This window comes from Dermacentor albipictus, chromosome 8 (genome assembly GCF_038994185.2).
Source record: "Dermacentor albipictus isolate Rhodes 1998 colony chromosome 8, USDA_Dalb.pri_finalv2, whole genome shotgun sequence".
Classification (NCBI taxonomy): Eukaryota; Metazoa; Arthropoda; class Arachnida; order Ixodida; family Ixodidae; genus Dermacentor; species Dermacentor albipictus.
Window position 1 is genome coordinate 18,543,539 of NC_091828.1, and position 26,647 is coordinate 18,570,185.

At 48.4% G+C, this 26,647-nt stretch overlaps 2 protein-coding genes across 2 annotated transcripts in view; one reads left to right on the forward strand and one right to left on the reverse strand.

Annotated features, from left to right (window-relative positions):
* The window catches only part of ECSIT (evolutionarily conserved signaling intermediate in Toll pathway, mitochondrial), a 43,049-nt gene extending 36,137 nt beyond the window's left edge, over positions 1-6,912 (reverse strand). The window contains exon 1 of the mRNA XM_065455102.2: positions 6,046-6,912. Within this exon, the coding sequence (XP_065311174.1) occupies positions 6,046-6,541 (496 nt within the window). The 5' untranslated portion in view covers positions 6,542-6,912. The remainder of the gene's footprint in view (positions 1-6,045) is intronic.
* Positions 6,913-7,038: 126 nt separating this feature from the next.
* Positions 7,039-26,647, forward strand: part of LOC135919566 (leucine-rich melanocyte differentiation-associated protein-like) — a 76,319-nt gene continuing 56,710 nt past the window's right edge. The window contains exon 1 of the mRNA XM_070523097.1: positions 7,039-7,424. Coding sequence (XP_070379198.1) covers positions 7,185-7,424 — 240 coding nt within the window. The 5' untranslated portion in view covers positions 7,039-7,184. The remainder of the gene's footprint in view (positions 7,425-26,647) is intronic.

The window sequence follows — 26,647 nt, forward strand, 5'->3', positions numbered from 1 at the left end:
AGTCGGCGCCCTTCGATGATTCGAGTGCACAGTGGCAGTGTGAAGGAAGAGCCGTTGTCCGATAAAGTGACGCTTTATTCAAACGCCGAGGCGTCTGTCCGGGTCCAAGCCCGAAACTTCGCTCTCTACACACAACCATACATAATTTTTTAAGCCTTCAGTTGTACAAAGGAGTTGCAAACCAGCTAATCACACATGCGAGTTCACATCATTGTAACCAAAAGCACAACAACCTTCACGCCGCACACAGCATTGGTGGAAACAGTGGCATACTTTACAACACTCCATGGGATAGGATTGCTCAAAGACCTGTGTCATCTCCCTCTGCCCTACGTTAGACTCTGAGTGTCAGGCCTTGATGTCCTCTTTTCTCCTGAAAGTGGCCCCCACACAAGCACAAAGAGCAATCACAAAGAGGACCGCACACGCAAGCAAAAAGAGGACAGCACAAAGAGCAATGTAATGAAGAATGATAGGCGTAACATTAAGAGACATCAAGAGAGCTGTGTGGATCAGAGAGCAAACAGGCATAGCCGATATTCTAATCGATACTTGCTACACCATAAATTGACTTTTCCTATACCATAAATAGCTCAGCTTTGACTAAAGTACAGAAACATAAATATCTAGGCTTAATTAAATTATTTATGGGGTTTTACGTGCCAAAACCACTGTCTGATTATGAGGCACGCCGTAGTGGAGGTCTCCGGAAATTTGGACCACCTGGGGTTCTTCAACGTGCACCTAAATCTAAGTACACGGGTGTTTTCGCATTTCCCCCATCAAAATGCGGCCGCCGTGGCCGGGATTCGATCTAGGCTTAACAATGTCAGACCTAAGGTGGGGCGAGCATATTCACCACATTACCTCATGTGCTATGCAAAAATTATTTTTTCTTTGCAGATTACTTCAACTGGCACCCTTGTCAACAAAACTCCTAACATACAAAACATTTGTTAGGCCAATCCTAGAATATGGAAACATTGTGTGGTTTCCTCATACGCAGACCAACATAAAGAAAATAGAAACAGTACAAAGGAAGGCCATTCGATTCATCCATAACAAATTTAAACATGAAGACTTTCCTACTAGACTTCTAGCTATTTCTGGGCTCCTTACGTTAGAACCACAAGCAAAACAGGCACATTTAAAATTTCTTTACCAACTCCTGCATACTACTTATTTCAAGATTAATATTTCGAATTATATTTCTTATGCATAAACACAACCTACTAGACACAAACGTACAAACATTTTAGTAGAGCATAAATGTAACATGTTAGTGCCTCTCACCACTAATGTTAGTCACTATCTGAGTTTGAATTAAAAATTGAAAAAAGAATCTCCTAGCATGTTAAAATTACTAGTGCTATTATTTGATTATGCAAACCAGCATGTACCTGTACCTTGTGTATGTAGTCATGCATGCAGCACAGAATGTTTAAAATGCTGTTTTATTCTATCATAAAAATTTGCTTGTACTTGGATTTGGTGTATATTATGTAGTGTGAATTGCCCATGACCAAAGTGCAAGTTGTTACAGAGTTGTTACATGTGCTACACACTTTTATATCTTTTTTTTAATTGCGATAAAGACTTGCCCTCAAGGCATAATTCTTGGTGCGTGTATGTGTATTATATGTGCGCTGTGAGGCCTGTGTTGTGTATGAATTGAAGCAGTGTTTTGTGGAATCTGTTGTCATGTATCCAGTGGTCATAGCTGGTTGTCACACTGTAGTGGAGGCTGGCTGGCAGTAGGAGACGCGAGCGTTCCAATTTTAAACCAGTACATGTCCATATTAGATTTATGCATCTGCTTCCATCACAGGAACGGAGCAGTATGGACACGTAGCACCCAGTGGTAAATGCGACCAGTTCCACCTTGAGATAAGAGCTGGTGTAAGGGTCATCCCGGCCCGAAGCCTCCTAAGCACAACTTCCTCCGCCCTAGTAAGGTGAAGGGAGCAGACACAGGGTGGGATAACAGCGCGTGTGTCCTGCCGGAGAAAGTTCTAACGGGCTCGGAGCGAGTCAAGGGGTTGAGGTGGGAGGGGAATAAGCGGAAGATCAGGATTAGGAGGGCAGTGTGCCTGCTGGTCAGCAGCAATGTTGTGAGGGTTCGCTGAATAGCTTTGAATCCAGTGTACCTTGACGCAATTAGCTGTTTCACTATTCATAGTGTCTATTGTCTCGCAGATTTCCATCACCTTATCAACCTTCTTCAGTTCCTTAATAGCCACTAAAAAATCAGTGAAGATATCTAGTTGCTTGATGGTAGGCAGCTTAGATGTCGCATCTTGCACAGCGTCGTGGATGGCTTGAAGTTCCATTACTAGAGCGCTGGCTTCCACAGATAAATAGCGCTGGTGGCCGCTGATAAAATTATGCGTAGTAATCAGGAATGATGTCCTTCCACCGTCTAGGAGAATGGCAGCATCCATATAGACTTTGCAGGTGTTGGCGCATGATGCATCGACAATATTGTGTTTGTCAATAATACCTGTTGTATCGCTGCGTCGTAACTTCGTGGTCTTATTAGTTGTGATGCTGGTGAATTCCCAGGGAGACATTGGATAGGGCTGATTGTCAATCCGAGAGCCACGTTGAAAATGAGCATGCAAGGCAGCGACAGCCGGAACAAGCTGCTTTTTTATTTCACGTGCTTTTTCACGGTGCAAAATTAGCTCTGCAATTATGCTGAGCTGGGCATGTTCCCGTAAGGTTGGCATCAGAGTGATGCGGGGCAGTGCTGTGATTGTGCGCATAGCATCGTGATTAATCGTCTCCAGCTGTGCCAAAGTCAGCCGTTGAAATTGTGCCTGATATAAAATTCGTGGCTGCAAGACCGCACACACCAACCGTCAAGCTACGTCAGTACGAGCTCCAGCTGCTTTTGCTGCAATGCGACGAATAAGGTGAAGTGTTTTTGTCGAACTCTGTCTGGTTTTACGGAGCCAGTGTGCACCACTGCCGGAGTGGTGAATACAAAACTTTTGTATCTGTACATGTATACAGTGCCCACCTGCTATGGTCTCAGTAGAGGCTAACAGTACTGTAAATAAAATAAAAATAAATAAATTAAGAGAACGAGATGGAGCTGGGCAGGTCATGTAATGCATAGCTTAGATAACCGAGGGTCCGTTAGAGTTAAGAATGGGTGCCAAAAGAAGGGAAATGCAGTCGAGGATGGCAAACGACTAGGTGGCGTGATGAAATTCGCAGGGAAAAGTTGGAATCGGTTGGCGCAGCACAGGGGTAATTGGAGATCGGACGGAGAGGCCTTCCTCCTGCAGTGGACTTAGGGTAGGTTGATGATGATGATGATTATACCACATCACTGTGCATTTTAAACTTCTACAACGCTTTTATTTCCTTTGATTTGCAGCGGAACTAACAGTTGGGCGAGTTGGTACCAATTCATAGTGTCACTGTGTCCTTGTCAATTGTGTGCACTAAATATTTTACTATGAATCCTTTGATTTGGTTTGTGCTGTATGATTGAACATGTTTTTCTTGTACTATTTTGCTTATAAGTTTTTTTCTTTATGGGTCATCTTGTTCTCACTTATACATATATTTTTTCTACAGATTCGGTATACCAGAAAATGTGGCATAACTTGCCATATTTTTATGTTGCATTGCATTTACACTGTTCTTCAGAATCTATAACTCATTATCGTCTACAATGATTTGAATTCGGAATTAATGAATAAATAAATCAGTGCATTCACTCGCTGCTCGTGTTTCAGCCAACTTTCCCAATGGGTGCTGCCATTTTAGTTTTGACGTCCTGGGGGTGATGTTTCACACTACGATATAGAACAGTTATTACATCCTGCTAAAACTAGTCAGATGTGTGTTCATTTTGATGCCTATTATGTATTTCTGTTCCAAATTTATAGTATTGATCATACAAACTTTATGAATGGCTCTCGTACGATGGACCTCATAACTTGCCAGTTGCGAGGAGTGAACGATAGGTACAGAATAGAATCCTGCTGAAGGAATTGTTACATTGCAGTACCAGCCTAGATGTTCCATTCCTCCTTTCAAGATCCAAAAACACTTTCATCTGAGCTGTGTTGATGGTCTGCTGAAGCTTTTGTTGTCATGTAACCTTTTCTGAGAGAGGTAGTAAGTGAACTCAAAGAGAAAGACACTGTGCATAGCATGCTCAATAACAATATGGCTCTTATATTGATACACTGGTATGGTTCTGGGCCTTGGTGTATTTGGAACGTCAAACAAGTGCTCTGTAGGATAATGATGTCCTCCGTTAGACTAATCTCGGGACTGGATAACCCAACACACTGAAAGTGTCCTAGTGGCTTCCATTTGTTCTTGACGAGAAATCTGACTGGTTGTTCACATACAATCTTTTTCTTCGGAAATGGTGTGCTCATTTTCTTAGCTACCCTGTTGACCACACACTATACCAGTTTCTTTTTAACAAAGCTTTCTCTGCCTCTCCCTCCAACATTGCGGGTGATGGCTGCTGTCTTGCTGAGTAGCCAACCAGTTGGGAGACTGGGTATGTGCCCGTTCTTGGTCAATCTCCCAGAATGGGCATGTGCCACTACGACACGAGGCTTATAGGAGCCTTAAATGCATCCAGATATGTGTTGAACATCTTTAAGCATGTAACTCTCACCAACATTCTTCCCTCGCCAACCATCATACATTGCATTCATCTTCATGACACAGCCAGCTCACAGCTAAAGGCAACGAGGCTGTGCTCATGTATCCACTACCACTGCTACTTCGCTAACTCAAACAGGCTTCAGATCACTTAGATTCTAGCCTCCTGCTGTTCACAATTTCATGCCGAGCAAACTTGGCCAATCTCCGAGATGGCGTAATCAAAACTGAGCAGATCCCGGAGAAGGTGTGATCTGCTGTTGCATGTGTTGTGTGATGGGGGCTTTGATGCCATGCCAGCAAGGCACATAATAGCTATGCTGCAAAACGCAGTGCAGATGAGCAGTTACATGTGCATCACTGCAAAGTGAAATGATGCATATCTTCTGCAACAGGTGGATAACGTGAAAAGTACCTTGCACATACTTTGACATAAAGTTGCATGCATCGGGAGTCCTTTACCATGGTTGAGATGTTTCAGAAAATTTTTGTTTAACAGTTATTCCAAAAAGTGTACTAGATTTGCTACCATTTCTTCCTTGAGAAAGAAAACCTTCACAAGGGCACATAAGTGACGTCCATGGATACAAAGCAAAGTGAGGATGGTGAAAACAAACACTGAGATGAAGACAACGAAGTGTAACAATGTGTGCTGTCTACAAACTGATGTTGCACACCGCTGTGAGAGCAGTTATTTCAAGATCATGAGAGAGGTGTTCGTAGAATGAAAAATGAGGTTTGGCGGCGTGGAAGATGTATATGAGAATTCGGTCCCGAAAGGCTCCCACGTAAGCATAAAAATGTCTTTAGCATGTTCTCCTGTTGGTGCAATCAAGGAAGTCGAGCGACTCCACAGCAAAAACAATGCTATGCCCATCATATACTGCCTGTGCCACGGATGACGTTGTGTCTACGTCCACTGTCAACACATGCAACACAACTTGCGCCTGGACATTACACATAGCGTCGGCAATAATAGCCCTCATCAATTCTTAGTGCTCACTGCGTCACCTTAGAGTTCAAATTATAATTTCGGTTTTCTATACAGAAACATTCCTTATACATCCCGACACCGTACACACTGAAGCCGTTTCATGCCTTAACATTGCACAGCTCGACGCCCATGTGAAACTTACCCGACATGTTGCTAAACGCTACAGCCTGTTCTTAATCGGGAGCATGTTCCTTTGTTCTTTTTTTTTCCCCCGACCTCGAAGTTCAAACTGGTGGCCAGTGGAAGGGAACTAACTAATCTAGTTTCCAGCTTTGCATTTCCACAGTTGTGCATTTGTGTGCTGCGATTCTGCGGGCATATTGGCCGCGCCATGCAGGAAGAAGTCCGCTCGGTTGCAGGCGCTCGCGCAGATCGAATGCAAAAGCCCGTCTGCATCGCAACCCCAAACTTACCATGCGACTCCATGGTGTCGAGCAAGCGCACACCGCAGTGCTGGTGATAGGGAAAGTGGAAGAACTCCGCCTGTACGATAGATCGCGGCGTGTACTTCCCCTTGGGGAACAGGTCGAACAACATCTTGTACATTTCTAGGTCCTTCTCGACATTGAACTCGGTAACGAACCGCGTGGCCACGTTGATGAACTCGACGTGTCCCCGGCGGTTCTCGTTTCCCAACTTGAAACGTTCGATGACCTCAATGAAGCCCTCGCGGTTTCGCTGATCCTCGCTCTTGAATACGCTCTCGCGCAGCGCTATCGCCGCCTCCGAAGGCGGCGGAGGCTTTCGCCGGCCGAAGAACGGCCGCACTCGGGATGTCGACAAATGTCGAATAAGTTCGGCGCTGCGCAGGCATTGTTGCCTCGTTGTTAGCAACGCAAGGGATGAACCTGCAGCATTGCCCGCCGACAGGAGAGTGCCGGCGATCGAGGCACACGGGCGCAGAATCATCGTTGAGACGTGACTAGTTAACTTAAGCGTGTTCACGCATGATGTACTGAGCGTTTAAGATTCAAAGCTAGTCGTGAATGTCAATGGTCACACATCCAGGCGGCAAATTGACGGGTGATTGCAGCGCTGACCTCCACACACACATGCCCAAGAGCAGCCGCCATAGCCGCCATGGCCCGGACGGCCAGTGTTTGCGGACGAAACGAGCATTGTTCGCCATATGTGGCGGAAGTGCCACAGGCGCCTTCCGCGTCGTCTGCTGTTTTCTTCCTACGCATCGTATGCTGTTTCCAGCACCGAGAGTCGAAAGATTGTGACAGAGGAACCCATTTGACGTTCAGCACGCGTGTAACGCCTGTAGTGCTTAGCACTTTTGACAATGTGTTCACAATCAGCTGACGTTCTCCCGGACACATAACTTCAGAATCAAACATGCGGGTCAACTACATCGGCAGCGAGCGTTATCGCGCTATCAACGCGCCACGTGGTCGCTGTCACGAGTGGGCTCACAAATTTCCGATACGGCAGCGGCGCAGGCCATCGCGTTCATCGGCGAAAGCCGTAATCAGTAAAGGCCAGCGTCCGCCAGCTGGCGATACGAGAAGGAAAGCGAAGTGCGGCCTCTGCGCTCTCGGAGAGCCATATGGCGGTCTCGCCCGTTCCTGTGACCGCGATGGCTGCGACGTTTACGACGGCGCAGAATGGTCCCAGCGGCGAGAGTTCCATCTACGAGCCGTTCCGCAACGGCGACATCTCATATGTGGGCCATGACTGCCGTTCCATACCCGACAGGCTGGTGCACGCGTATGCATTCGCTGCGTACCGCCTCGACTTGAGCTACAACCAGCTCACCACCATAGAGGGCATCGAGCATTTTATACAGGCAAGATCACCTAGTTTACCTAAACACTGTGTGCATTAATGGATACGTGAAATGTTTGCACGGTATCGGATAAAAACAGCTATGAGCACATGAGCCCTTGATGTCTGCTTACGTCATTTTTCTCGCCTGAAAACTTTGAAGCGAGGTCTCGCAATGTTTGACTGAATTTAAGATCACGTCTGGAATCACTGGAATCCGATAAACAGCAGAATATTATACGAGTACTGCGTCATTAAGCAATTCTCAAGGCAAAGCAAAACACGTCTTTTTGGTCAATTGCTTACGCAGATAGATTTATAAGTAGAGTTGAACCGCGAAATTTGATAGTTTTCATTCGATGGATTTTATAATGAATCTAAATAAAGAAACAGTCACAGACACAACGAAAACATATCCTTAGCGTCATTTTTCTCTTGAACTTGTACCGCGGATATTTAGAGTATGAAGAGATGTTCAAATGACGACTTGCCTATACTTTGGTTAACCGCGATCTCTCCGAGCACACCACGGGATTGCAGAGTGTTAACGTAGGTGAGTTAGTAATTCGTACTATGCGTCGATGCGCATAATACACGCGGGCAAAGAATTCAATTACGGGCACATTTGATTTCAATTGAACGAGATTGGCATCGTTCGCGTTTATTTTGAAGGTGCCCTATGCATGTAACCGGGGTATCATAGGCACACGTATGTGTGTTTATGTGCCTTACTCATCGTCCACGAGCAAATCCCTGCGTAGTACAGATTGTAGACGTTCGTTTACGACGTCATCTTGCAGTAAACAAAGAACGCCAAGAACTGCTGCAGTGGAACACAAAGTGTTGCTCTTTGAGAATGCGAAGGAAGAAAACATGCACCCGATAAGTTGTACGGGCTAGGACAAAAACAGGGTGATAACGATAGCAAAATTAAGTCGACAGCGAGAATAATGGTTCAACTATTGGGTATCGTCAACTTAGTCATGTCCGGCTGACCCCATATTATGCCTGCAAATTCCTTTAAACCACCTGCCGACCTCGACTGCGCTTCCGTTTTATCCGCCTTATACTCACCACGCGGCCCGCTCAAATCCATTTTTTTTCCCTCTTCATGTCAGCGTAGAATAGCAGCTAACGTCGTTTGTTTTCTAATCTCACCGCTGTCTTCCTGTCTCCCAAGTACATCTCAGTGGCTCCTAAGCTAGTTTGGTGAGATTAGTGCATTCATGGCATCGGCGCAATTTCATAAGCACGTCGATCTGTGTCGTACCGTGGACGGAGGCAATGACGTCACTCGGCGTGTCAGAAATCGGTGCACCGGCTGCTGAGCGTGTCACCATCCTTTCCTTCCGCATCCTCTTATTCGAATGAAACTCCTATAGCTAGGTCGTCCGGCACCCGGGGCCCATAGGTCTTCTGTGACAACCCCCCCCCGGGGGGGGGGGGTAGCCGGCGGAAAGAGGGGTGTCTTCAGACGTATATGACACCCCCCCTCCACTGGCCCCTTGCACCCGGGGCCCACGGCCCCCCGGCCCCCCCCCCCTCCCCTATTGCTACGCCACTGCTCCTAGGGGTTCGAGCGTTCGCTCCAAGACTAAATGTTTATTCTGCAGGAGATGTTGGATGACGGCGCAGTACGCATTTCAAAATACAACACCGGGCAAGCACTTCTCTGTACAGGCGCGGTGCATCAGTCATCAGCTTCTCGCCCCACGTATGTCTTAAAGCTTGCACCACGCTCGCTGTCCCATCAGCACTTCCCTGCTTCAGCCCATTCGCATCGTCGGCTCATTCAGCTGCCCCATGCACAGAAGTGACCTCACTGTACCCTGTTCTTTGTAAGCGATGTAGGAAGCAAAAGACGGTAGGTGACTGCACTTAAAGTTCCCGCGTTAGTTATTCGTGGCGTTGTTGCCTTTTAGAACATGACGTCATTGCCTACGAAGGTGGGAGCCAAATCTCTGCCAGGCAATTCTATGGCGTGTCAAATACGCTGTACGTGATGCGAAAAGGAGGTGAAAAGAAAACCAAGGCGCCTAAGCTTTAGCCCTCTTGGCGAAAAGCTTTGGTATAATTTATGCCATACTCTGAAGAAAACATACAAGGCATAAATGAATAAGCTCAGTTGCAAATTAAAGGGCCTGAGCATTGGGCTAGTTGGTCTTGCATTCTAATAATATAGGATAACTTTGCGCAACGTGGTGGACAAATGTAAATACAGAACGCTTTCAGTGTTCAAGTTGTGTTTGTGCCTGTTGCAACGTGTCGTGGCGTAGGCAGGGAGTGGCACACCGGGCAGCGTTTTTACAATTGCTCGTAGGTACAGCGGGGCGTGGCGCTTTTGACGGCGCTTGACGTTTCTGCGCAGACGCGAGTAAAAGCGGGGGTGTGAGAGAAAATCTGGCGGCCTTTGCTCCTTGAATATGTGACTCAGCCTAGGCACTTCGGTGGAGAAGTTTTTTCGCGCGTGTAGCGTGCGTTTGTCCCTAGGCGTGCCGGCATGGCGGAGGGGGTCGAGTTTGTTTACGCTCCGCCGCTGACTGCCCGCACGGTGAGGCAGTGGGCACGGACGCCCCATTTGGTGATCACTTTCTCTGAAGGAGCAAGGTTCTGACTGGTGTTGTATAAGTCGCGGGTCTCTTTGTTATTCGCGACGATAGATTGCATTTTTTACAAGCACTGCTCCTGGAGGGCACATGTAACCGGCAAACGGAGGCGGCGTAGGATCTCCGGGGTACCCAAGCGGTAGCGGGGGTATCAAAGCTGGAAGCAGGGCGGCCCGTGAGTTGGGGCCGCGGAGGCCGAAGCGTGCAGCTTCTGAGGAGGAGAGGCGAGAGGCGATGTGAGAATGCGTGTGAGGGTTGGGACGTTCTCAGGAGGTGTAAGTGGCCAAGATGGCCTCAGAAAGGGCAGCCGGACGTATAATAGCCAGATTATCTTTGTATTTCGTCTAATTATGCCTAATCACATTTCTTTTATTTCACTTAATTGCATAAATTGTGCCGCGCGACTTTAGCCACGCGACACATTTTTATTTTGTGGGTTTTCTTTCAGGCTTGAAAAAAACTTGTCTGCGGCATGTATTGAGAAGCAGAGAGCTGGACAGGAAATTTTTCAGGATGATGTACAATTTTCTCCATTGTCACTTTTACTCTGAATATAATCTTTAGTGAAGTTGATTAATTAATAATGACTAATTATGTGATTCGGCGAAATACAATAAAATATATTGTGACTTGCTCCAAGCGACGACAAACAACGTTGTCTTGGTTCTGTCAAGCTACGTGGCACTTCCATACGCTCAAACTGCGGCACATGTTTCGTGGGACAGGTGGTATGTGTCATGTAAGTCTAAGCTTGTTCTAAGTGGTTATGTGCATGTTGCAATTATGGGTACTATCGTTCTTCCACTTGTCTACAAAAATATCAACTCCTGTGCATGTTCTCTTGGGAATTTCAATAATTTTTATTTATTTATGGAACTGTTCGTGCTTACGCATGTTTTGTGCGTGTTGATGCACTTTCTTCCGGGGCTTCCTGGACTCGTGTGCAGCACGTCGACTGTGTCCTCGGCTTCTCAGGTGCTTTTTTGTGATTTCACTTTGTATGCCGTGGGACGAGGAATAGCTGGCACCGCCTGAATTTCAAACAACCCTGTCATTAAAAAATTTATTTGATAAAATACAGCAGAAGTAAACAAATCGGGAGCAGTAATTAAAAAAGCACAGTAAAGACTGCTGACGCGAACTTAGCTGGTCGGGTTCAATAAATAAATCGTGGAGGTGGAGTAAGCGTCCCTGTGGCCGAATCTCAGTGTTGAGGCTCCAGACCAACAAACACGAAGATACGGGAAGTGTCAGGTCCGCGTCAAGTCGGCGAATGGGAGCTTGTTAAATTAGTTTCCTTAAAGCAATGTAGCGGCGACAGAAGGAACTGTGAATAAATGTTTAGTCTTCACTACAGAAAAGGGCACAGGTAGATGGGAAACCCTCGAGACCTCTGCAAGTAACAAAAATAGCTTGAGTGAACGTAGCACAATGAGGAAGTTTGTGAGCCTCCCTGTATCGCAGAATTTATCACGTGAGAGAAATAGCAGTGGGCCCGTAATCGACAGCAGGGTCTGATGACGCTTGCACAACGGCACACCTCCGGAATTCAGCCGCAGAGATACGCGGCGAGAGGGGCCCAACGGGAAGCACAGAGGGATATACGTCGGCCTGTGTGTGCGCAGTATCGCACCTTCGTGGCCAAGCGCCCGAATTAAACGAATGCAATGAATTGGGATCTAGCGCTTTAAAACCCTTCAAACATCCTTCAACCCTTCAAAAAGACCTTCAAAGAACGTCTTGTTGGGCTAGCTGGTTCACCTTGGTTAAAGGCACGAAACATGCGCAGGCACGAGTCCCGCCATCTTTCGCTGTGTCTGTGTGTGTTTCGCGCCTTTAACCAAAGCGTAAAGACCGTTTGGCTGCCAGATGAAACCCGAATTTGTTTAACAAACAGCGTGCCGCCACGGGACAAAAGAATAATTGTCATCGCACACTCTACTTTCAAATCTTGTTTTCGAATCAGTCATCAGTTAGCCCATTTACGGGCTAAACGCTGCAACGCTGAGTAGAAAGCAATGATCGTAATAGTCAAATAACCACTCTGCGGTTGAAACGAGGCCGTGTGTAAGTGATGTTCTACCAATAATGAATGGTTGTTTCGGGGTCACGGAAACTGCAGTGAATGTGGCAGCTTTTCATTTGTGTCTGTCTTACCTGTTTGTGTCTGTGTTACCTTGCTGACATTTGCGAATTTTTTACCCTCGCATATTTCGACCAATATCACATCCAGGGCCTTTCTTTGTGATTTCGTAGCATCGGGTGTGGTGGATCCGTGGTAGAGGGCATCGGAAATTTCGACCACCTGAGGTTTTATTAACATGCACCGATACCGAACTAGTACACAGCACCATGCGCTTAACCTCTATAGAAACTCGGCCGCCGCGGCTGGGTGGATCCCACGTTTTCAGAGTACGTGTTCCTTCTTCTGCCGCAACTGCCACTTGTGGTAAAAGCCTTTCTTTTGGCGGCTTCCTGTGCTGGAGGCATCACTGAAAAAAGAGGCGAGAGATCATTTAATAACATACAATGACATTACTAAACACTACTATTTAGGACGCAGGCAATTCCCACTGCCACATTCAAAACTGAACAGGGCTCAGTCAGTCTCGCTGCGCTTATTGCAAACAGGTACATATACCAGACCGTACACCATTAATAAAATATATCCAGAGAGGGAGGTTAAGATGGACTGCAACGATTGTAATGGCATCATTGGAATCAGACATATGTTGGAGGGGTGTCCCGCGACTCTCTCCAACCTCGTGGAAGAATGGACACAGTGGGAGAAAAGGATTCAAAGCCGTCCAGAGGGTCCAAGGGCCGTCCAGAGGGCCCATGATGTCGCTGAAAGGCTTGGCCTGACAGTGCCAACGTGGGAGCGGCCCGCCTTGGCTTAAGAAGTCGAGCCTCCGGACCTCATTACAATAAAAGTTCACACACACACACACACAAACACACACACACACCCACACACACACACACACACACACACGCACACACACACACGCACGCACGCGCACACACACGCACACACACACACACACACACACGCACGCACGCGCACACACACACACACACGCGCGCGCGTTGCATCTCAGCTGGTACATTCTTTTATCATTATGAACGAACATGCTTCGAGTTATGCTACATATAGAATGAAAATTAAACATACGAAATTATCAGTAGCATGCCTCTGGATGGCAGGCGCAGTTGATTCATAAGAGTGTTAAGCTAGAGCAACAAATCGGCAAAGACTGCAAGAAGGAACAGGATTAAGAAACAAGCTCCGCAAGCTTTAGTTAGTGCGAAAATATGTGGCTTCTTACCTCTGAACGAGAAGAGCGTTGGCACAGCATTTGGCTTCAATTTTTTCCAGCCGCCCGCCCGATTCCGCTCAAATGCCTTTTCTTCAAAATGTGCCTGCAGCACGGAGGCACGCAATGGTTACACCAGCTTATCACTGTTTAAATTGAAAAGGCTTCACGTTAACCTTCTAAACAGCCCAAAATAACTGACGCACACAGGGACATTCACGAACAGTAATAAGTGATATTTAGGGGCTCGCTAAAATATAATCAGGAAGAAGCCAATGACTGTCGGCTTTCTCTGAACAAACAGGGAGAGTGTGAGGAAATTCTACAATATGAACTGAAGGCGTGTGCGCTTTCCAAATTAAAATATTAAAGCTTGCCTATACTGGCAGGTGGAACAAGGGTAGTGAGCTAAGAAACCGTTTTAAATACGTGGCTTCTATACATAGCAGTAACCACCAATTGTCACTAAATCAGTCATGATGAGTCGCGACATGACATGCTTGTCATGACCATACATGCGTCATGTGTGGTCATAGGTTTCATCCCCCCCTCACACAAACACGCATAAACACACACACGCACGGACACCAAGTACCGCCCGAGTTGGACAGCGGCACAAGAATAACGCCGGGAAAACATGTCAACATGATCCGTATGTCATTACATGAAAGGCAAGCTTTAAGCTCACCTTACCTTCTACTGCGCCATGCGTGCGCTCTTCTAGCTAAGTACAATATCAAATTGTTCGAGACGCCGGTCACAAAGAGCGCCCAACGTACGCGTACTGTACATCTTGACGCTCTTGCAGCCGATGTGCAACAAGCAATTAAAAGCAAAGCATTTTGTGTTATCCAGAAATAAACGAGTTACACACGCATGCATATGTGCCAGATATCAAGAATACAAAACGAACACGCTACGGGAAAAAGCACACAAATGAACGAATAACTACGAATGCAGAAATGGCATAACATACGCTGCACACACACGACCGCTCCATGGATTGCCACTTGTCGCGCTTGACCTTAACCAGCCAGAAGAGTCGTCTTTTCGATTCTTTAGGAAATCGGAACATCTTCCAGTCATTCCGTGAGTGGTTCGTGCACTGGGGCACGCAACACCCGGGCATTTCGGACCAGAGAACGCCGTGCACGTGTCTCTCTCGACCGACCGTAACGAAATGTGGGGAGCGCAATGGCGGCCGGCGGTCGGAAGGCGGCACTGACCCCTTCACAGAATGACTCCACCCTCCGAGAGGGCGCGTGCATCGAGGCACCCTTAAAACCCCTCAATTTTTCAAAAGTAGCGCCATTCTTAGATCTTCCCGCCACCCCGCTCACCCTGATGCTTCCTCCTCCACGCTTCCTGTCTCCCCAGCCTCCTCCGCTCCCCCATTGGCCAATCTGTGTCACGTGGAAGCGGGCGCCGCGCTTTTGTATATTTTTTTTCTGCAGCGAAATGCAACCAGAAACGCACGCAAAAAGAGCAATAGAAGCAAACGACCTATTCGAAACGTGGGAGGCCAAGCTAACCCTCGGGGACCTGGAAGATCAGCGACAACTCGTCGCCAGGGCCAAGAGGGCAGTTGAAGCCAGAGGGTTCCTGGACTAAGGAGCCCTCCCACCTTAGGGTGATACCCGGCCTCGCTCGGGACCCGTGCTCGGGACACTGTGTCGTTTAATAAACGTTTCTCTCCCTCTCTCTTCCAGAGCGGAGCAGGCGCCGCGCTTTTGTATATTTTTTCTTTCCAGCGCGCTCCGACCTCCATTGTTGGGCCTGCGCAACGAAAGTACGGAAGGCAAACTGACGGAGTGCATTAGCGTAATAGAATGTGTTAGGGCTGAGAACTTAATTGCGATGCCGTGCTGCTGCGCCTTCGGTTGCCGCAACAGACACAGCGAGGGCACAAAGCTTTTGCTTTGCCATCCCGCGGGCGCAACGCATAAAGAAAAGTGTGGATTCACAGGCTTGGGCGGGTTGACTTCGAGGAAGTGGCGAAGAACGCGCGGCTTCGTGAAGTAAGTGCCACGGCTCCTCACAACCTCTTCTTTTGAGCCTAGTTGACACTTTCCGCTTCGAAAAAGTGTATGTGTTCATGCTCTGCGTGGTTTTTAGCGCATTGAAGTTGACTTTTTTTTCGAATGTGCTCTCTTTGTTTCATGTAGTTTCGTCTTGCGGTGAAAGTGCACGCATCTGCAGCTGGCCTGTGACATAGAAGCGACTTTATACTGGGTGTGTTTTGAGCTCCACCAGAAGTTAGCACATTCTCGATGTTTTTTCAAGGCTCACTATGACTATGGATGCAGTCTTTTAGCTTCGAATGTACACCCGCATGTATTGATTAGATTTGTGGCGATTAACGTTTTTAACGTCCCGAAGCGACTAAAGCTCTGATGGAGGTCGTAGTGCATGGCTCCGGATAATTTTGTCTAGGTCGCCAGGGGATGTTTAACGTGCACTTTGATCGTGGAGTCGTACGTGGTCCGGTAAATTCCTCGTTGGCGTTTCATAATTCTCGCGCGGGCGCGCCAGTGCTGTTATAGAAGTTGGCGCCTCAGCGCCATTGTATTTATTCAATATACTTTATTTACTAGTTGTAACAACGTGTCATTATTTCGTACTATTGACGGGGCCTCCAGGGCGCTAAAGCTGCAACGGGGCACCAAAGCTAGAACCATGGCTGGATGGGGCTCGCCGAAGCCTGTGCATGCCAAGGGAGTCTATGCTATGCGGACAGCCGATTTTTGTATGCGAACACTCCCTGCGCCGCCTGCTGTATTGTAATGTCACGTGCTCTTCATAGGCCTCCGTTAGTCGTTACACGTGCCCTCCTGGAGCAGTAATTGTAAAAAAAAAAACTATCTATCGTCACGATTACCAAAGTACACACCCCGCAATGAAAAAAGCGGCCCTGTTGCCAGGCATCGCTGACCGCAGACAGTAGGAATCTCTCACGCGCCGGCCGAACAAAAGTATCCTGCAGGTACGTAAATGAACCTACGAAACCACGTACACATACTTTCACGCTGTCAAAACCTGAAACTTTGGTAATTACGCGCCTGTTTGAGCACACCGCGTGCTTGCGCCGTGTTTCAGCAACACGAACTCTTAACGCGCGCGCACTTTACGCCTTAAATACGCCATGAATAATAGTACTTTTCTCTATTTCTTCCACAATTCCAACACTACATGTTTAAGGCCAGTTACCGACTGACGAATCAACGTCTGTATTGAAGAAACTGCTCCGCAGGGCTCGAACAAGCTTTTCCGCGGATTTCTTCCCCATAGTGTGTTAGCCGTCGTCTGCTACGGCAGGCCCACCACCGGCGGCGCCACCGTCGAGGCCGCGCCAAGCGGAGGAGGAGGGAAGTGAATGGCGGCACTTTGGCACCCTAACCCGCATCATAAAGCAGTGCCCTCGAACAGGCTCCTTCTCAGTTAGTCAGAATGAAATGAAGGAAATAAAGAAAAAAAACGTGCGCCTGAGCAAGCGGAGCGAACCAAAGAACTCGGTATCCCGGAGGGCGAAATGATGCACGCCAGCCAAACGCCGTGATCGGCACGGGCAGAGAGATAGAGAGATAGTGATCTAAAGAAAGGAAGGAAGCTTGATTCTACAGAGGGAGCAAGGCGAAGCGTTGTCAGGGGAGAGAGTCCGAGCCGCGACAGCTCCAATGCGCGCGTGGCGCGCCATCTGTCGGGGCAGCGCCGTACATGGAGAGGAGGGGGTCTTCTGTGTTTGCCGCAAGATGGCTCTCCGTGTGCGGAAAGCGCAGAAGAAATGCAGCGAAACGCACTTCGCTACTCGTGTAATTGCGACTTCTGTAAGTTACATGTTCACAATTACCGATATACACCACAGTATAACTTTCCACGGCTCGTTTCGAAGGCAACACCGCATTCACTAGAGGCGCGTTTGTACCTTTTGGAAGCATCGAAATCGTGGCTGAGTGGTAGCGTCTCCGTCTCACACTCCGGAGACCCTGGTTCGATTCCCACCCAGCCCATCTTGGAAGTTGCTTTTTATTTATGGAGTGCCTGCCGTGATTTATCGCTCACGGTCAACGCCGCAAAACGCCGACACCGACGCCGACGACACCGGCTTTTCTGCGACACGAGCTCCTTAACGCTATCGCGTTAAAATCACCGCCCAAGCACTCCGTACAGATGGTTAACCAGCGAAGCCGAAACGTGCGACCCCGTTGTTCATCACTGGGTTAATCCTGACGCTTCAATACACTAAGGCTTGGTAGGCTACTGGATCCTCGGTACGCACTTGCTGCTTGCGCTCGGCTCCACGAGCCTGTTCTTGTACCCAGGCTGCAGCATCGGGATGGCGTAGACGAGCTCGTTCCCGCTTCTGCTCGCGGCGTTGCTCATCGAAAGCTACCTGCTACTCAGGAGTACATATTACCCGTGGCCTACTCATTTCGGCGACGAAGAGCAACGACGTCACTGGTGGCGCAGCCAATCACGCGCCTCTCTCTCGCTTTTCTTTTTGTGCATTCGCATGGGGTTGCGCCGGAGGAGTTTTCGGCGTACAGGCGACTGACGGACGGAAGGACGAATCGCCTAGCCATATACAGCTTCACTGTAAAACATTGTGATCCAGTTAGTGCCTTATCTGCCACGCCTCAGCCGAAGTAACACGTCGCGATTGGTGTTAGTTGGAAACATGCTTTGATTGCTGTTGTATTAGCGTAGGTAAAGTGCTCGGATGGTTCTTTTTTTTTTGCCACAACACTTATCACCCCATAAGCGAATTAACAACGTCAGTGCAAATGCTTAAAGGTGCGTTTTGTTTCATCCCAGTCGCCATGTCTTTCTCTAAATTTACGCGGGTGCTATGATCGGTCCCATCTTCTTCGATCACACACTGAACTGGACAGCATTAGGTGGACCAAATCCTTGAACGAGTGGTCGATGACTTTCTCAACGAAGTCCCGCTATCATGTCTGCCACTTCTGTGGTATCAGCAAAGCGAGGCACGAGCACACAACAGCAGCCGAGCACGAAACTGGCTGGACGCGACTTTTCATGCGCAGCTGAATGGAAGGCACGGGCGTGTAATTTGGCCGGCCGGATCACCTGACCTCTCCACTCGATTCCTTTGAGGCTATGTGAAAGGTCATGCTTACATGATCGAGACAGACGTCAGATTAGTCCAAGGCATGGATAACGGATGTCTGCCGTCGAATTCCAGCGTCGGTCATCAAGAAAGCCACTGAAGATGCGATAAAGCGGACTCAGTACTGCGTAGCTGCAGAAGGAGACACCTATTTTAACATGTCCTCTATGTAGCATTTGGTGTTTAACGGCGCTTACGAATTCGTAGATAATAAGGACACACTGAAAGCTGATGTATTTTTTCAGTTTTCTTTTTTGTGCAGGCGTCCCGATTGCCGATTCGGCTCATTTAGAAGTGCTATTATTTACTTTCTTGAACGCATCGGTTTTGCTTTTTCTCTACGCGTGGGTAGCTTCCCAGTCTGTTTATTTCGCTTTTATTTTTGCCCACGACCCTGTTTTTGCAGCACGTATACACCCTCATGAAAAATAAAACCGTCACTTTAATTTGGCTTTGGTCCGAAGCAAATTTCTGGCGCGAAATATAGCTGCGCGCGCACTCTGTCGATTCGGTGCGAGCAAAGCCGGGATTTTCAAACATGCTATGCGAATAACATTAATTGCTTTTCGCGTTTTGTGCGTGGTCAGAGCGGCGCTTCGACCGCGTTATCAAGGGGCTTTTGTTATCAATGTGATCAGTCGGCCTTGAGAGGCAAATAAGTGTGACGTAGACAGGAAGGAATAGTTGCAAAGCCGCGAAACCTGCTGTTGGGGCTCCTTCGGTACCATTATTAAAGGGGATGTGCTGCCTCTTTGCCTCTTCTGATTTGCGACAGGCAATGCTGTTGCTTCCAATAAGCTTATTTGAGGGCGCTGCTTTATGATGCGGGTGGGAGCGCAGTCACGTGGCATTTTTCATATTTCGTGAGGTTTGTTTGCCAGTCGGAAAAAAACTGCACACAATTAGTACATCGCTGAAAACACAGCAGTTAGATGTCATTTTGGAGTACCTGGGGGTGCCTACAAATGCCTCATTGACACTGTGATAATTAGGACAGTACTTCAATATCAACAGCAGTCATGCGCAGGAGCGCTTATACATCGAATCACGGCCACGGCTGCCGCATTTCGAGGGTGGCTAAATGCGAAAACACCCGTGTACTTAGATTTAGGTGCACGTTAAAGAACCTCAGGCGGCCAATATTTTTGGAGTCATCCACTACGGCGTGCCACATAATCAGAAAGTGGTTTTGGCGCCTAAAACTCCACAGTTTAATTCTTTAGGGGCGCTTATGCTCGGGCTCACAGAAAAAGAAAAAAAAAAGACAGAGAGAGGCTGCAGTATCGCCGGAAAGGCGAAGCAGTGTTAGTGATAGAGAAGTATAGGAGAATTACACGAAGGAAGATTACGCCCCTGAGAGACGCCAGATTCTTGGTGGTGGGAGAGGACTCAGGCTGTGAAACTGAACTGTCTCCTACTATGAGGAATTGTAAATTTTCATATAAGGCCGTCACTTCAGTGAACAAGTCTTCGAGGTCACATGAAGTTTGTTGAAGTGCAAGAAATATATATACAGGGTCCTGAATATTTGGCTGCGCGTGTTCAAAAACAGATTTTGCGGCTCACCGCTGCACTGTTCTTGCTCACATTTTGCAGAACGATCGCATTTTGTCGTCGACTTCGTTTAGTATAACACTTCGCACGGTTAGTCGCTTGTTTTTTAAGACAAAATGAGAAACTGTTTTCGCCTATGGGAAAAATGACCTTTGAAAAGCTGGCCCTGGTATGGAATGGATGTTATGAGCGTCCCCTTTGGAACGGGGCGGTGGGTTACGCCACCAAGCTCTTGCTATTATACTGCCTAATGTCCTACCTAGGTTAAACAATAAAAAAAGAAAGAAAAAATCACTATGAACTCCCACAACCAAATTTTCTGATCCCGTGTAGCGAACTGTGCTTTTGTGCGTCTCCATTTTTTGTCGTTTCCCTACCCTTATTCCACCAATCCTCCAATCGCCTCTTACTATAATCCCTATTGCGGACATGTTTACTTTTCCACTGCTCTCGCTGAACCCAAGGGCTTCAAGGAGGCCAGTGGTGCCTAAATCGACCACTGGGTAGACGTCTTCACATTCTAATAAAAGACGCTCCATAGTTTCCCTAGCTTTACCGCAGCAAGCACAAGCTTCTTTTTCCTTCTTATATCTCGCTTTATAGGTGCGTGTTCTAAGGCATCCCGATCTCGCTTCGAAAAGTAATGAGCTTCCCTGTGAGTTATCATAAATGGTTTCTCTCCTGATTTAGTTTTTTCCTCTTTAAGTAGTTACTCATGGCAGGTTTAGTTTCCATTGCCGCCACCCAAATGATTATTTCAGCCTCTCTAACTTTCCGCTTCACCTTCTTTGTTGCTGTGTTGCCCACCCTACAGGCCGCATACTTGCTGGTAAGCTTCCTAGTTCTTTTCTTCCACTGTGAATCAATATTTTTCCTGTACAGATACCTGAACACTCTCCCAGCCCAGTTACTTTCTTCAGTATTCCTCAGCCGTTCTTCATACTCAATTTTCCTGCGAGCTTCCCTCACTTCAAAACTAGTCCAGCCCATATCACCCTGCACAGCTTCATTTGTACAGACTGGCACAGACTTGCATTGCCGGCAGCAGGAGGAAGGAGCTGCTTAGCAGACGAAACGGCATGTTGAAATAGGCCACTTACACGCCAGCAGCTCCTTCCTGCTGCTGCCGGCAGGCGGCGACACAAGTCTGTGCGAAAGCCGGCTTTTCAGACGCCATTTTTCTCATAGGCGAAAACAGTTTCTCATTTTTATCTTAAAAAGCAGGCGACTAACCGTGCCAAATCTTATACTAAACGAAGTCGACGACAAAATGCGATCGTTCTGCAAAATGCGAGCAAGAACAGTGCAGCGGTGGGCGCAAAATCTTTTTTGAACACGCGCAGCCAAATATTCAGGACCCTATATATATATATATATATATATATATATATATATTGTGAGCATTATTCATACGCTTCATATTCTCACCTGTACATACTCATCATCACCGTTTTGGGGCCTGGTGGTGGGGCTCTGTCTCGGGAGAATAAAGAAGAGACTGGCTGCCTAAACCTCGTCTCACAAGTGGTGGAGTGTGCTGTCTGGTCCCTTCGCCCTCTCGCTCCCGGTCTCTCTCCAGCTTCACCTACGCTACATCCCTGGAGCTCCGCTCGGGTCGCCGCCTCTACCTCCTGCACTCGACCATGTCGCAAGACCAGCAGACCAGTACCTCGACATCCACCTTGCCGACTCCTGCGGGAACCCCTTCTTGGACAGTCACCACCCCTCAGAAGGATCCACCGGTATTTGCTGGGCTTCCAGGTGACGACGTTGAAGACTGGTTGGAGCTATACGAGCGCGTGAGTGACTTCAACCACTGGAACGAATCAGCAAAACTTGCTCACGTCGCCTTCTACCTAACCGGAGTTGCGAAAACATGGTTTTACAATCATGAGCTCGATTTGGTCAACTGGAGCATCTTTAAACACCAGCTACGCCAGATTTTCGCGAACTCGTCTGTCCGCTCCGATATCGCTAAGAAGAAGCTTGCTGAGCGTGTACAGCACTCACGCGAGTCCTACACTTCGTACATAGAGGACGTCCTCGCCCTCTGCCGCCGCGTGAACACCTCGATGGCAGAGAGTGACCGTGTACGCCACCTGCTCAAGGGTATTGGGACTGCGGCATTCAATGCTCTTGTAGTGCTGAATCCCACTACCGTCGCCGACATCATCAGTACGTGTCAGCGTCTCGATGACCTTCATATGCTCCGCTTGCACCCTGACACATCTGATTTCAAGGCGTCCAACGACAGCGAGCTACGTGCTTTGATTCGCTCCATCATCCGTGAGGAACTGCACGCCCAAGCTTCGTCCAACCCTCCTGAGGTCCATCTGACGCCTCCTGGTGGCGGCCTACGCCATATCGTGAGGGAAGAGCTAGCTGCAGTGACCTGCCCGCAAATCACGAGCCCGCACCCTATCCATACGCCAACGTACGCTCAGGTTGCCTCTATAGCGCCACCCCCCCAGCAGCCACCACAACACGCACCTGCACCGCACATGTCCCTGAATCCTCTCACTGCAAGACCATCGCCTGTTCCGTCTTATAACACATGGAGCCCACCTCGACCGGTTTGTTACTACTGCGGCATCCGTGGCCACATTTCCAGGTTTTGCCGACGCCGTCAGCAAGATGAAAGACGTGGCTATGACGGCTTTGAAAGGGATCAGAAAGGCATCAGGATCAGTGGCCCTGTACCACGACGTCGGCGTACTGACTACGTTTATTATCCACCACGTTCCCCATCTCCACAAGACTTCAACACTGCCAGTTCATCGCGTTTCCCGCGTCGTCGCTCTCCATCACCGCTGCGGCGCTCTTCTTCCCCTCTACGACCGGCTACTTCGTCCTCCGATCACCGCCCGGAAAACTAAATGGTGCAGCTTCAGGAGGGGAAGCTGCATCTTTTGGACAACGTGAAATGCCTCCGGAGCGCCCGTCAAATGTACTTTTGGTGTTTGTTGAAGGTGTCCGAATCGAAGCCTTGGTTGACACAGGTGCATCGCTTTCCGTTATTAGTGCTGACTTGTGTTCTCGATTGCGAAAAGTGAAGACACCGTATAATGGCCCTCCCCTTCGTTGTGCTAATGCAGTTCTTGTTCAGCCCTCCAGTGTTTGCACTGCGCGCGTTTTCATTGATGGCATCCTCCACCACATTCAGTTCGTCGTGCTGTCTTCGTGCACTTACGCGATGATTTTGGGATGGGACTTCCTGTCCTCCGCCTCAGCTTTAATCTCTTGCCGTCAGCGAACTATTCATATGACAGACACTGAATCTTCGTCCTCTGTCAATGATCACAGCCTGCGTTTTGTCACGTCTACCGACTGTTTCATTCCCGCGGGCACTGAGCATATTCTGACGCTGACTTCCGACACTATTATTAATGGTGATGTGTTCCTTGCACCGAGTGGTTACTGCATTTCTGGTGGGCTTAGCCTTACTCCTAGCCTAGTACGGTTTCAGGACGGTAGAGCCTCAGTCGCTGTTCATAACCCTACTTCTTCGCCAGTTGTGCTCTCTCAGGGCTCTACTGTGACATGCTTTACTGACACCGAACCTCTTTCACTGGTACCGCTTCACACCGAATCACCACCTTTGTCTACCACAACTGATTATCACACTGCTGCCGCTGCTTTAACGGCCGCGATAAATCCCGATTTGACCACTGCGCAGAAAGAAGACCTTCTGGCACTCCTGCACAAACACAGAGCCTTATTTGACGTCCACTCCAAGCTTCTGGGGCGCACTTCCGTCGCAGTACATCGCATCGAAACCGAAGGCAGTTCGGTTGTACGCCGCCGCCCGTATCGCGTGTCTTCCGCAGAACGGAAAATCATTGCGGATAACGTTGATGACATGCTCAAAAGAGACATCATTCGGCCATCCTCCAGTTCTTGGTCGTCTCCTGTCGTGCTGGTTCGCAAGAAAGACGGCTCCGTACGATTCTGCGTCGATTATCGAGCCCTTAATAAGATCACGCGCAAAGACGTATATCCGATGCCAAGAATTGACGATGCCATTGACTCCCTCCAGGGTGCAGAATATTTCTCTAGTCTAGACCTCCGATCCGGATACTGGCAAATCCCCATGCACGAAGCGGACAAGGACAAGACAGCCTTTGCAACGCCAGACGGACTTTACGAGTTTAACGTCATGCCATCCGGTTTATGTAATGCCCCTGCAACATTTGAACGCATGATCGACACAGTTTTACGTGGCCTTAAGTGGAAGACCTGTCTGTGCTATTTAGATGCCATCGTTATCTTTTCTACAACTTTTAGTCAGCACCTTGAGCGCTTGGACGAAGTTTTCACTTGCATTTCCAACGCTGGACTCCAACTCAACACAACGAAATGCCATTTTGCCAGAAAGCACATCAAAGTATTGGGCCATCTTATCAGCAAAGATGGCATTCGACCGGATCCCGAAAAGGTTGCTGCCGTGCATCGCTTCCCTCGCCCTGAAAATCAAAAGCAATTACGAAGTTTCTTAGGCCTGGCATCCTACTTCCGCCGCTTCATCAGTCATTTTGCAGCCATGGCGTCGCCGCTACACAAGTTGCTCACGTCGGGCTCTGCTTTCCCTTGGACAGATGAATGCGAACTTTCTTTCCAAGCCCTCAAGCAGGCATTAACCAGCGACCCTGTCCTCTGTCACTTCGATGACAACGCACCGACTTGCTTGCACACCGACGCTAGTGGCCATGGGATCGGTGCTGTACTTTTACAGCGTGATACCACCTCACGAGAGAGAGTTGTTGCCTATGCCAGTCGCGCACTAACACCTGCCGAAACGAATTACTCGATCACAGAACAGGAATGTCTCGCAGTAGTTTGGGCGGTCCAAAAATTTCGACCATATCTTTACGGACGCCATTTCACGGTCATAACCGACCACCACGCCTTATGCTGGTTGTCGTCAATCAAAAATTTGTCCGGACGACTTGGTCGCTGGGTGATACGATTACAAGAGTACGACTTTGACGTTGTCTACAAGTCTGGGAAAAAGCATCAAGATGCCGACGCTCTCTCTCGCTGCCCGCTGCCATTATTAGCTTCGAGTACACCTCTCCATTGCTCGCCAATTGATGATGAGACTAAGTCGTCACTCCCGTTATTACCTCTCATGGTTACTGACACGTTATCTTCCAATCACCTCACTCACCTCGCCTCGTGTCAACGTTCTGACCCCTACTGCGACAGCATCATCCAACGCCTGTGCGGAACTACATCTGCACCAAATGCCAGATTACGTCGACAACTGCGACTATTTAAGCTTGACAACGATGTGCTGTACCGCTACATATACAACTCCGACGGACACAGCTGGGTACCTATTCTTCCACGCTCGATGCGCACACAAGTGCTTGAAGCCTTGCACGACGACCCATCTGCTGGCCATTTGGGATTCCACAAAACATACCACCGCGTTAGGAGCCGTTTCTTTTGGCCATGCATGTCTACCTTTGTGGCCAAGTACGTCGCTTCTTGCGTTCAGTGCCAACGGCGGAAACGACCGACTTCGCCTCCTGCTGGGCTTTTACAGCCCATCCCATGTCCCGAGACACCGTTTGCCACCGTTGGGATAGACCTAGTCGGCCCTCTGCCCATAACGCCAGCGGGTCATCGATGGGTCGTGACAGCTGTTGACCAGCTCACACGTTACGCAGAGACCGCTCCTCTACGCTCTAGTTCAGCCTCCGACATCGCCACCTTCTTTCTAGATGCCATTGTGCTGCGCCATGGTGCCCCTCGTGTACTGTTAAGCGACCGCGGCAAGACTTTCATGTCAGCAATGCTCGCAGAAGTACTCGGAGCTTGTGGCACACTTCATAAGACGACATCCGCATATCACCCACAAACAAATGGCTTAACCGAGCGATTTCATCGCACACTGATAGACATGATATCGATGTATATCGGGCCAAACCACGATAATTGGGACAAACTTTTACCTTTCGTGACTTTTGCTCACAACACCGCTATCCAACGAACTACGGGATACTCACCTTTCTACCTAGTTTTCGGCCGTTCACCGACATTCACCATCGACGCCGCTTTCTTCACCTCAGACAGTACGCCCGAACAGTTCGTTTCGAGACTTGAGGAATGCCGTCAACGTGCTCGTTTCAACACAGAAGTCAGCCAGCAAGATCGCAAGCAACGTTACGACATCTCTCGTCGCGACGTCTCCTTTCGTCCCGGAGAAGAAGTGCTTCTTTGGACGCCCATTCGTGCACCCGGTTTGTGCGAGAAGTTTGAATCCCGCTTTCTTGGACCCTATATTATTAACGAACAAACATCCCCCGTGAACTATCGCGTTACTCCCGTAGACGTTTCTTCCGACCATCGTTGTCGTGGTTCGGAGATCGTTCACGTTTCGCGCCTAAAACGATTCGTTCGGCGTTCCCCTCCTGGCTAAGTCGCGGCCTGGCTGGCCGCTTGCGCGTGCGGGGCAATTAGTGTGAGCATTATTCATACGCTTCATATTCTCACCTGTACATACTCATCATCACCGTTTTGGGGCCTGGTGGTGGGGCTCTGTCTCGGGAGAATAAAGAAGAGACTGGCTGCCTAAACCTCGTCTCACAATATATATATATATATATATATATATATATATATATATATATATATA